Source organism: Bicyclus anynana, chromosome 9 (genome assembly GCF_947172395.1).
Source record: "Bicyclus anynana chromosome 9, ilBicAnyn1.1, whole genome shotgun sequence".
Taxonomy (NCBI): domain Eukaryota; kingdom Metazoa; phylum Arthropoda; class Insecta; order Lepidoptera; family Nymphalidae; genus Bicyclus; species Bicyclus anynana.
The window spans coordinates 6932018-6944286 of NC_069091.1; the positions used below are offsets into that span (position 1 = coordinate 6932018).

The following is a 12269-nucleotide window of genomic DNA, read 5'->3' on the forward strand; positions in this document are numbered from 1 at the left end:
GTAAAGCAATTTTGTAAAAGTAACAGGGTGTCTGCGATCATTACTTTCGGAGCTACAGGGATTTAAAGGGTCAGATTTGCGGCGCTGCCGCGGATCCCTGAAAAACGCTCCATACAAAATGGCACGATTTAGTGACGTCGTTGGCTCGCTGATCGTTAGATTAATATGGGTGTTCAAACAAAATTTCTAATATCTTTGTTATTTGTGCGTTTATGGTAATAGTTCATTTATTGAAAAATGTCACATTTAATGTAAGGAAGCTAAAACTGTATGAATATTTATCTAATTACGATAAAAGATTTTTATTAGATTTTTAAATTTTATAATCTTAATTTTTTTGCAAATATCCCGTTAACCTTTGCTTTTTATGTATAAATTAATTAACATTGACCTTATTTACCCGAATTTATTATAAAAAACATTATACCTAGTCATCACCCCCATCCCGTTTACGTTAACGTAATAGTAACAGTATCAAACTGGTTGTTAGTTTGCTTATTTGCACTTGATGCATACTGTACATGAAATATATTTTGATCATTATTAGTTATGTTTTATATACTTAGTATATAATAGTAAATATTCACTAAATCAATTAAGTATAACGTAGTTCGTATGTTATCTATGATCAATCATCTATGTACTTTATATAGCTCATTATATTTAAGTTTGAAGTGATTTAAAATCCATTACTGTAACTTTGTCATGTTGTTTGACATTAAGCAACAGGTGAATCATGCACATGTCTTTACTGAGTGTGGTTTTACTAATAATGATTTCCAAAGTTTACAGTAACAAAATAAACTTTGATATGCAGGACCCAAATCACTTTGTAAGTGTATATTTAAAACTATTACTATTATAGTCAATTTAATCATATTATAATACAAAAAATATATTTGATAAAAAAGATTAAATAAAAAATTTATTGAGCTTAAGACATCCATATTTAAGATAGTTAAAAGGGTGAAGAGTGTCATAGGCTACTTTTTGTCTTGTTCTGAATTTCTTAAAATGCATTTCACAATTTAGAAGGTAGAAAGCTAAAAATTGATATGCAAACTATTTGTGACAAACAAAAAAACTGTGCATCATTTTTTTTGAAAATCTGCCCACTTAAAAGAGAGAATAAATTTTATATGGAACTTTTCGCTGTTTTCAAGGTAGGAAGCTAAAAATCGTTACACAGAGGTAGGGTAGAGGTAGGGGTAGGGGTAGGGTAGGGGTAGGTAGGTAGTAGAAGAAGCGTACATTAGTCAAAGCGAAGCTTGACCGGGTCCGCTAGTTTTTCATACATTTCATTTGAGATCCTCTTAATTAGCTCTTTCATTTGATATTACCACGATGCAGTTTGCAATTTTTTATACATTTTTATTTAAAAGTGACCTTCAGTCGTTCACTACTTTTTATAATTACAGGGGAGATATAATTTAAACTTCACAAGATTTGAGTTGTGCAGTGGACTCAAGTCCAAAAATTTGACCAAAATCGATATAGCACTAATTCCTGATAAGAATACATCTTATGGTCATTACAATTTTACATTTCTTGGACCAACCCTTTTGGAAGAGGTGAGTGCAAATTAATCACTAGATAATTAAGTATCTTTTTAAGAGTGTTTTATTTATTTACTATAGTTAATTTAAAATTAAAAATATTGAAATGATGTAAAATGTTGATCTTGTTTAGCTTAAATCCGATTTTTAACCGATTTCCAAAAAGAAGACGTTCTATGTTCGGGTGTATGCATGTCTAGCGATATTGGCGTTATTTGAGGTCTGATTTTAAAAAATCTTTTTGTTTTGTTTGAAAATGTAAAGGGGACTGCCCACCGGCCCATACAACATCGACCCTGTGAACCCAAATATAACCCTGTGTAAAAGTATATGGAGATAATATCATGTACCTATAAATAAGGATCTGGTTAAATAATTGACTTAATAAAAGTATGTTTCTTGAAGAAAAACACAGGGCAAAAAAAAAAAAAAACTAAATGTTCGCCAAAGTAGCAAAGCGGCGAAGTAACATTTGAAGCTGTACTATTTTTATTTTTTTCTGTTACTTACAAGCTTAAAAAATAACGAATGAACAAACAAAAACAAAACAAAAAAAATATCGTAAAACTAATGTTATGGTTAACGTTTTTAACTTATTCCCGTTGTAGACAAATTAAAAATGTCATAAAACTTTGTAGCAAACTTTTTTTGATAAAGTAATGATTTCATTATTAAAGTAGAATTATCAAGATTTTTTATATATAATTAAATTGTCGGGTGGTTAGAGAAGGCCTGGGCCAGGGAGGAGGGCCCTTTAAGGGTGGTCGCATTGTCATCATGGCAGGATCTGGTGATGGCATACTGGAGAAATCGAGGGGAACATTCGAAAACCGTAGAGACGACTAGTGCATTTGTTAATTTTTTCATTAGGTATTTTAAAGCAATACAATTTCATGAAGATCTACAGTCGGTCTGATGATGAAGCCAAAACATAGACGAAGGAACTCCTCAACGATTTACAGCAGTAACCTTGTGTTTGGGCTTGTTAATTTGTATTGATGAGAACTTTACATTTAGATGAGTAGTGACTATTAATAGGAGTCTGATGATGAAGACGGAGGACAGTAAATGGAATTCCTCAACGGTTCACAGTAGCTACCTTGTGTTTGTTCTTGATTATTTTTACATCTAGATGGGTAACAACTCTCATTAGGGGTCTAGTGAGGAAGTTGAAGGATAGTTAAGAGTATTCCTCAACGATTCACAGTAATTTCTACCGACTTCCAAGACACAAATGTATCTACTATCTACCCACTAAACTAAAAAGCGAAAATTAACATCGTATGTGCTACCTTCTGATCAGTTCAAAGGCGCTGCCAAGTCAGTGATGCATTAATTCAAGCCTATTAAATCATAAAGATTTAGGTTTTTAGACAGTTCGTGTTGCGCCGTCGTTCGTTCGTCCAGTGGTTCATACAGAAATGGCTTAGTTAACACGACACTGGCTTGGCACCGCCTTGCAATTGATCAGAAGGTAGCACGTATGATGTTTTTTTCGCTTTTTGATTCAGTGAGTAGAAACATTCGAGTCTTGTTTCATTTTTTTTATAAAAAAATTATAAACTGGATTTTTTATTGTATTAATCAAATGTAATCAATTAACTTAATTGACCTACTTAACTTTATCTTGACAATAATGCACCCAGGTATATTTAAAAAAGTTATTAAATCGGTTACAGGTGAAAATCGTGGTGTATTCAATGAAAAATGGAAAAATAAATAGCGTTCTTTGGACATATAAGTTAAAGGATCCATGCAAACATTATGCTTTGGCCGCAGGAATAAATGCTTATCTGAAAGCATCAAGAAACTGTGTTGTAAGCAAGGTAGGTAAAAATATTTAGAAAGTTTACTCTCAGATATGTTTTAGATATTCTCATAGATCTCAGACATACTCATAGATCAGATTTGAGCACGATTTAGACCAGGCGCTGAGGGTAGCTGAGTGTGCGTACTGCGTAAACGAGTATGAATTCTGTTTACAGTTTTCAACTTTCTGAGGAAAATGTGCTCAATGTGGAACATGTGCTGGGAACAATATTATAGCATATTGTACTAAGAATATCCAATTGTTTCTTATGATTAGCTGATCCAAATACCAATTACCAAAAGTAAATACTATGAAGAAAATCATAGGATACTTTATGTAGCGATAATAAAAATGGAGAAGAATTTCTCAATATTGTTTATAGGCTCAGTAAAAGTTCTATATCGATGGCTTCAAATTTATTTCTAAGAGACTTATAGTCTTGAAAATTAGAAATTGTAGTATATCCATTTTTAAGTTATACTATTTAAATCGAGAAAGTCAAAATTGTTTGACATCATCATACACTTTTATAATCGGATTTTTAAAATAAATTGGGAATATGAAGATAGATTAACATCCGTAATCAAAAGAATTTTGCAACTGAATGCGCAATTACTGATCTAACAATTTTATTGTTTCAGGGAACATATGTTTGGGATAAGAGAGTCGAAGAACTTTACGAACCATTTTTCGGGACCTCGTTCTTTTATGGTGAATACCTTTTGAAAGCACAAGTACTTTCAAAAAAAGGGAACGTCTTGTGTATGTATGTGGGTCTGTGGTTCACCAAGAAGTCAGGATCAAAAACTTGACACACAAATTCTATTTCAGACTATCTGACCTGATGAACTTCGTACAGCATAAAATTATCGTTTTTCTGTATTAAATTACATATTAAAATTGTTTTAATTTTTCGTTGTTCATTTGAGAGGAGTACGTATTTTTTCTTTCATCACCTCACCCAATCGATTTAGCCGTTCTGTCGGGAGTTACGATTAATAATTCATTTCTATTTTTATTTGAAAGGAAAAGATTTGTAAGTATGAAAATAAATGGTACTTATTTTGCTGATAAAAATTTGTTGGGAGGGCCCAATAGACAAGAGGCAATTCCCGAAAAGTCTATTTATTTTTTTTTATTTACCCCTACTTTTTCTCCTCAAAGTAAAATCGTACATAACATAACGTTTGTTGTAACATACTACACAAGAGGTAATACTTTTGTTTGGGTTCGATTATAGGAATAATTAAATAAAGAATGAAAAGGACATGATTTTAATTACAAGTAATCATTTTACTAATTTTTGCATTCACACGTATCATTGATACGGCAGATAAGGCGGAAGCTACTCCCCTGATCAAGCCTTTCACGGTAAAGGACATGGTTTTTTGTGGTAAAGGTCGAGTTTGAGGTCTAGGCACAGAAAACATATGTACCTACAAGTCTAGGGTTCAATCCCATCGGTCCAAAAGGGTGGGCACCTGTTTATTTGAGAAGATGCGACTATCGGGATGGAAATGTACTACATCCAAAATAACTAAGGATGTCCTGTAGACAAATGGTTGAAAAACCATATGGAAGGCACTGTAAAAGGTGTGGGCATCTGTTTATTTGAGAAGATCCGACCATCGGGATGGAAATGTACCACATGGATTTTGCCGTAATTTGTCCAAAATAACTAAGGATGTTAGACAAATGGTTGAAAAACGTGTTTTTATTTAAAGCTGTGAAAGAATTGATTCCTTTTTTAACCGACTTCAAAAAAAGGTTAGGAGGTTATTAATTCGTCTTACCGAAGAGAAATCGAGGGGAACTTTCAAAAATCGTAAGGGTTACCTACTATATTTTTTCCATTAACTACTTTGAAACACTACAACTTTATGAAGGTCTGGAGTTCATCTGATGATGGAGTCGCAACACACCAGAGGGAACTGTTTAACGGTTTACAACAGTTACCTTGTGTCCGGACTTTATTAATTTGAGTCTTTTTTTTTTTGTAAAACAATATTTGCCATATTTTTTATAATATGACCAATATTTCCATCCCCATTCCCCTCCAACTAGTCGGCAAAGACTGTGCTAGGAGTGGGTACGACAATAGACCAACGGGGCGGAGATCGAAACACCACCCCTCGGTGATGAATCTGACCACTCGTACTGTTGAGCTATTGAGGCTTTCATCGACAAGAACTTTGCACCTAGATAGATAGATAGACACTTAAAGGAACTTCTCAACGGTTTACAGAAGCTACTTTGTGTTTGGGCTTTAATTTATATTAATGAGAACTTTACATCTAGATGGGTTGCGGCTGTCATTAGGGGTCTGGTGATGGAGACGAGGGACAGTTAAGGGAACTTCTCAACGGTTCACAGTAGCTACCTTGTGTTTGGGCTTGAATAATTTGTATTGACGAGAACTTTACATGTAGATGAGTTGTAACTGTCATTAGGGGTCTGGTGATGGAGACGAGGGACAATTAAGGGAACTTCTTAACGGTTTACAGTAGCTACCTTGTGTTTGGGCTGGATTAATTTGTATTAATGAGAACTTTACATCTAGGTAGTTGTGACTGTCATTAGAGGTCTGGTGATGGAGACGAGGGACATTTAAAAGAACTTCTCAACGGTTTTCAGTAGCTGATAAAATGTATTTTGTTCAATAATAGTTATGTTTATAACTTAGTAAAAATACGGGGAAATAGTCACAAAGTCAATTATTATCGTATGTCACTATATAAAGTAGGTGATAGATCATACTCGTAGATAATTATATTTAAGTTTGAAATTATTTAAAATCCATTACGGTAACTTTGTCATGTCATTTGATGAAACATTAAACGGCAGGTGAATCATGCACATCTCTGCCCTCACTGTGGTTTTTTTGATACTGACTTCCAAAGTTTACAGTAACAAAATGAACTTTGATATGCAGGACCCAAATCACTTTGTAAGTGAATATTGTGTTTTTAAAACTATTACTATTATAACCGAGTCAATTTAATTTTATAGTTGATTTTAATGATATTTTTTATTAGATTCTTTATGGTGTATATTAAAAAGTTGTAAAAATTACGGCTAATGATACACATTTAAAAGAAACTTCTTTGAAAATAATGCAGGTATAAGTTTCATCATTATCAGCCTATTTAATTGTAAAACTTCCAAAATTTTATATTTGAGATCCTTCTAATTAGCTCTTTCAATTGAAATATAACACGATGTAGTTAGCAATTTTTTATTAAGTGTTCACTATTTTTTATTTACAATAACAGGGAAAATATAATTTAAACTTTACAAGATTTGAGTTGTGCAGTGGACTTAAGTCCAAAAATTTGACCAAAATCGATATATCTCTAGTTCCTGATAAGAATACATCTTATGGTCATTACAATTTTACAGCTCTTGGACCAACCCTTTTTGAAGAGGTGAGTGCAAATCAATCTCTAGACAATTGTATTTTTTTAAGAGTGTTTTATTTATTAACAACAGCTAGTTACAAATTACTAATTATCAATTAAAATTAAAATTATTGAAGTGACGGAAAACTTGACCTAGAATATGAGTAAGTTTGTCAGATTTCCTATAATTACAACGTAAAATGTTGATCTTCTTGTTTAACTTAAATCCGATTTTTAACAAACTCTCAAAAAGGAGGAGGTTCTATGTTCGTCTATATGTCGTATCGTATGTTTTTTAGTATACCTTCAGGGTGGTCCTTTGTCATCATGGCAGGATCTGGTGATGGCATCCTGGAGAAATCGAGGAGAACTTTCAAAAACCGTAGAGACGACTAGTGAATTTGTTGATTGTTTCATTAGGTATTTTATAACACATTTGCTCGTAAAGTATCGCTTATTTCACCAATTTCAATATCGTAATTCATTACGCACATGTGCCGTAATATAAAAACCTTTATCATCCGTCTAAAAACGAACGGTACTTTTTTTAAATCTTGGCTAAGAGTTTTTATGTCAGAAAAATGCTCAACATTTTATGAATAAAATTAACTTTGTGCGACTTCGTTATCTGTGCAAAAATGACAAGCGTATCAAAATGTCATCTTAAGGAAAACAGGCAAAGATGCAAATTATTTTTCAGAAAGTGTGTTAAAAGTGTGTTTCCTCGCAAATGTGTTATAAAACGTCGTACGACATACTGCGATTTGATAATTACAGCCTTTGCTTCCTTACTATTGCTCATTGCCAAGGTTCGAGCTGCAATATTGTTGTAATATTTAACTTACCGCACTTACATCATAATGTACTATTAAAGCACTACAATTTCATTAATGTCTACAGTCGGTCCGATGATGAAGCCGAAACACAGACGACGGAACTCCTCAACAATTTACAACAGTTACCTTGTGCTTGTTAATTTGTATTGATGAGAACTTCACATTTAGATGGATAGGAACTGTCATTAGGGGTCTGATGATGAAGACAAAGGGCAGTAAATTGGACTACTTAACGGTTTACAGTTGATATTTTGTGTTTGTTCTTGATAAGTTTGTATTGATGAGAATTTTACATCTACCTACATAGGTGACGACTGTTATACGGGGTCTGGTGAGGGAAACGAAGGTTAAGTGAACTCCTCAAAGGTTTACAGTAGGTACCTTAATTATTTAATTGGGCTTGATTAACTTGTATTGATGAGTATACTGTCATTATGAGTCTGGTGAAGAAGACGATATACAGTTCAGGAAACTCTTCAAGCTTATGTATGGAATTGGTTAATTTGTATTGATAGTTGGGTTGCCTTGCGACATAGGCCTCTCCCGCTTTTTTTCTCTCATTTCTGTCTCGAGTTATCCTTCTCCATCCTTTTGGTAAATCATCCTCCCATCTTTTGATTTGACGTCCTTGATGTCTATTTCCGTTTCGAGGATACCACTCCATCACATTATTGTTCAAATCTGGCTGGCCCGATGCGGATTGGCAGACTTCATACACGCAGAAAATTAAAAAAAAATCGCAGGTTTTTTCATGATGTTTTTCCTTCACCGTTTAAGACACGTGATATTTAATTACTTAAAATGCACACAACGAGAAAAGTTAGTGGACCGGATTCGAACCCACACCCTCCAGAATCGGGGCCAGAGGTATATAAATTGTTTGTAACAATTAATTCTATATTGACAGTAATGCACCCACAAACATTTTTAAAACGTTAATAAATCGATTACAGGTGAAAATGGTGGTGTATTCAATGAAAAATGGAAAAATAAATAACGTTCTTTGGACATATAAGTTAAAAGACCCATGCAAACATTACGCTTTGGCCGCAGTAATAAATACTTATCTGAAAGCAACCAACTGTGTTGTAAGCAAGGTAGGTAAAAATATTTTTTATAGTAATGACGGGTTTGTATACGTGTCCAAGAAAAAAAAACAAACGCTGGTGTGCGCACTTCGTTATCTGTGCAAAAATGTCAAGCGTATCAAAATCACAAGGAAAACAGGCAAACATGCAAATTAATTTTCAGAAAGTGTGTTTCTTCGCAAATGTGCTTAAGTCATCAGCAATTTTGAAAAAACAAATCTTACACTGGCCAATATGTTAAAAGCTAAATAAATGAACAATAGAAGAATACATTACAAAGAATTCTTAATTAGCACGAAAGAAAATTATAGGAGGTGATAGTTTTCTTTTGGAAGTGTATGCGCGTGAAGATAAATATCATATTGTTATAAAGCAAAAAAACATTATGAGAAATAAAATTTAACCAAGCTGCATCAATCATTACAATTTAAACATTCAACAAAAAGTTAGAAATTAGTATATCCATTTTTAACCTATATTTAATTCGAGAAAATCATGATTTTTAACATTATACTCTTTTATAATCAGGAGAGCCTTCCGAATATTTAGCATTACAACTAAATGCAAAACTATCTGATAATTTTGTTGTTTCAGGGAACATATGTTTGGGATATGAGAGTTGAAGAACTTTACGAACCATTTTTCGGGACATCGTTCTTTTATGGTGAATACCTTTTGAAAGCACAAGTACTTTCAAAAAAAGGGAACGTCTTGTGTATGTATGTGGGTCTGTGGTTCACCAAGAAATCAGGATCAAAAACTTGACTCACTAATTCTATTTCAGACAAGCTAACCTGATGAACTTCCTACGGCATAAAATTATCTCTGTATTAAATTATAACTATATTAAAATTGTTTTAATTTTCCGTTGTTCCTTGATCAGCCCTGTAATGAAGACAAACAAACGAAAATAACATATAGCCAATCGATGCAACCGTTCTAGCGAGAGTAACGATTAATAATTCATTTTAATAACTCATAAGAAACATAAAGATCGTGTGAGTGTGACTACTTATTAATACTAATAATATAAAGAGGTAAAGTTTGTATTTAGATCTACTGAATTGATTTTAAAAGTTCTTTTACCACGTTATTTGAGAGTTACGCATCCCCGTATTTTGACATTGGTGGGACGGGAATCACTCGGGTAAAACCGCGGGGCGTCAGCTAGTTTTAGGCTGGTTTTAGAGTCGACGGTCGACTGGTCTGACGGGACGCTGACAGCTCAGCGCGTAGCGCGCCGAACAATGCACGCGCTGATAGCTACGCGTTATTCTGAAACGCTCCCTAGGAGTTTATACATTTCGTCTGCAGCGCCGACAGTCAGCGTCTTGTCAGCGTGACTCTAAAACCAGCCTTACTAATTATGTGAACCCCATAGGATTTGATTGGTCGTTTGTTTGTTTCCCGAAACTAATGAACCGATTTAAAATATTCTTTCACTGTTGGGAAGCTGTACTATCCCCGGGTGCTATAGGCTATATTTTATCCCCGTATTTCTACGGAAACAGGTACTACGCGGGTTAAACCGTGTATCGTCTGCTAGTTTTTTATAAGTTAGTCAGTCTTAAGTACACTGTAGCTTCAAATATAAACTAGGTAGGTACTGTTAAAATAAAATAAAAAAATGTAATGCTCAAAAATACAATTTAATGATAATAATTTAAAATATTATGGCGGTAAATTGAGCATTGTAGAAATGAAATATTCTTTCACAGTTGGGAAGCTGTACATATAAACAATTCTTTAATTTTAATAATGACGAATCGATTTTCTAACCATTTCCCGAATATGAGAGACCGTAGGAACAAAATAATGAATGTCGTTGGAGACAGTGCACTCTAGTGACAATATTACTTATATTTATATTAAAATCTAGGACAATATTACTTTGAGTGAAATATATAACTCAAATATTATACCTTAGACTATAAATACTGGTTTTGTAAAGCTGTTTCGTCAAAAGCGAGAAACTTATTCATAGTCATTATATATTGTTCAATAATAGGTATGCAATATTTAGCAACATGGTGGAATTACAAACATTTAAAATGGTGGAATACTAAATCAATTATACGTGTATATAAAGAAGCTGATGATATTTCAAAATTTGTTTAAATTTTAAATGATTAAAAATCCATTACTGTAACAGCGGTAACTATATCATGTCGTTTGACTAACCATAAAACGATAGGATATTGTTGGTGAATCATGAACATCTATAAACTCAGTGTGATTTTATCAATGCTGATTTCCAAAGTCCAGAGTTTAGACTTCAGCAACAAAATAAACTTTGATATTCAGGACCCGAATCGCTTTGTAAGTAGATGTTTCTTCCTTATCACTAAACATCCTTTAAAACTATTAATATTTTATAATTGCAGGGACGATATACTATAAACTACACAAGATTTGAGTTGTGCAATGCTATCAAGACTAACAATTTTGCTAGAATCGAACTAGCCTTAACTCCTGATAAGAGCGCAGCTCATTTAAATTTTACATTTCTTGGACCAACACTTTTGCAAGAGGTAAGTGCATAGGAAACTCTAGGCAATTATAATTAAAAAGCAATTGCCTGGGACTTCTTCTGAGTGGAATTTATTTTTGTAATACATATCTACTTTTCTGACTAGTTCCCTTCCGTCCCCGTCCCATCCCGTCCGTCCCGTCTCGTCGCGTCCCGTCTCATTATTTATTATATGTATAAGTTCTTTAATTTAATTTAATTTGAGGCTCGAGCTTACTGTATCAACGTGATTGACACTTGACAGGTACGAAACCTACACACATGCGTTTTGTATGGAAAAATGTTTTCGTCAATTGTACAATGTTTAATAGTTAGAGTATTCCGCTATTCGGGACGGATCCAAGAAATTAAAAACCATAAAAATCGGTCAAGCCATTGTCGACCTGCAAGTATTCAAACATACCTGACTTTGTTTACGCGCGCTATATTTATAGGCACTGGAGGTAGGGATTTTTGTGTTTTGCACAAAAATCAATAGGGATGATGACAGTTTTTTTAAATTGTATATAAATTAATAGTATGCTAATAGTAAAGCAATTTTGTAAAAGGAACAGGGTATCTGCGATCATTACTTTCGGAGCTACAGGGATTTAAAGAGTCAGATATGCGGCGCTGCCGCGGATCCCTGAAAAACGCTCCATACAAAATGGCACGAATTAGTGACGTCTTTGGCTCGCTGATCGTTAGATTTGTATGGGCGTTCAAACAAAATCGCTAATATCTTTGTTATTTGTGCGTTTATATTTATAGTTCATTCATTAAAAAATGTCACATTTAATGTAAGGAAGCTAAAACTGTATGAATTTTCATCTAATTACGATAATTTTTTTTTATACATTTTGAAATTTTATAATCTTATTTATTTTGCCAATATCCAGACAATCTTTGCTTCTTATGTATAAATTAGTTAACATTGACCTTATTTACAAGAATGTATCATAAAAATCAATATATTCAAACCTAGTCATCAATCATCATCCTCATTATAACTTAAAAACCATAGAATTCCGGCGAACATATATTGCGATATTTTAGTAGGTTAGCTAAAGTA

General features: G+C 33.3%; 1 protein-coding gene across 1 annotated transcript; it reads left to right on the forward strand.

Annotated features, from left to right (window-relative positions):
* Positions 1-694: 694 nt before the first annotated feature.
* Positions 695-4340, forward strand: LOC112044330 (uncharacterized). Its single transcript, XM_024080155.2, has 4 exons — positions 695-832; positions 1419-1571; positions 3236-3382; positions 4008-4340. Exons 1-4 carry the CDS (start codon positions 737-739, stop codon positions 4176-4178), a joined length of 567 nt encoding a protein of 188 aa, XP_023935923.1. The 5' UTR covers positions 695-736; the 3' UTR covers positions 4179-4340.
* The last annotated feature ends 7929 nt before the right edge of the window (positions 4341-12269 follow it).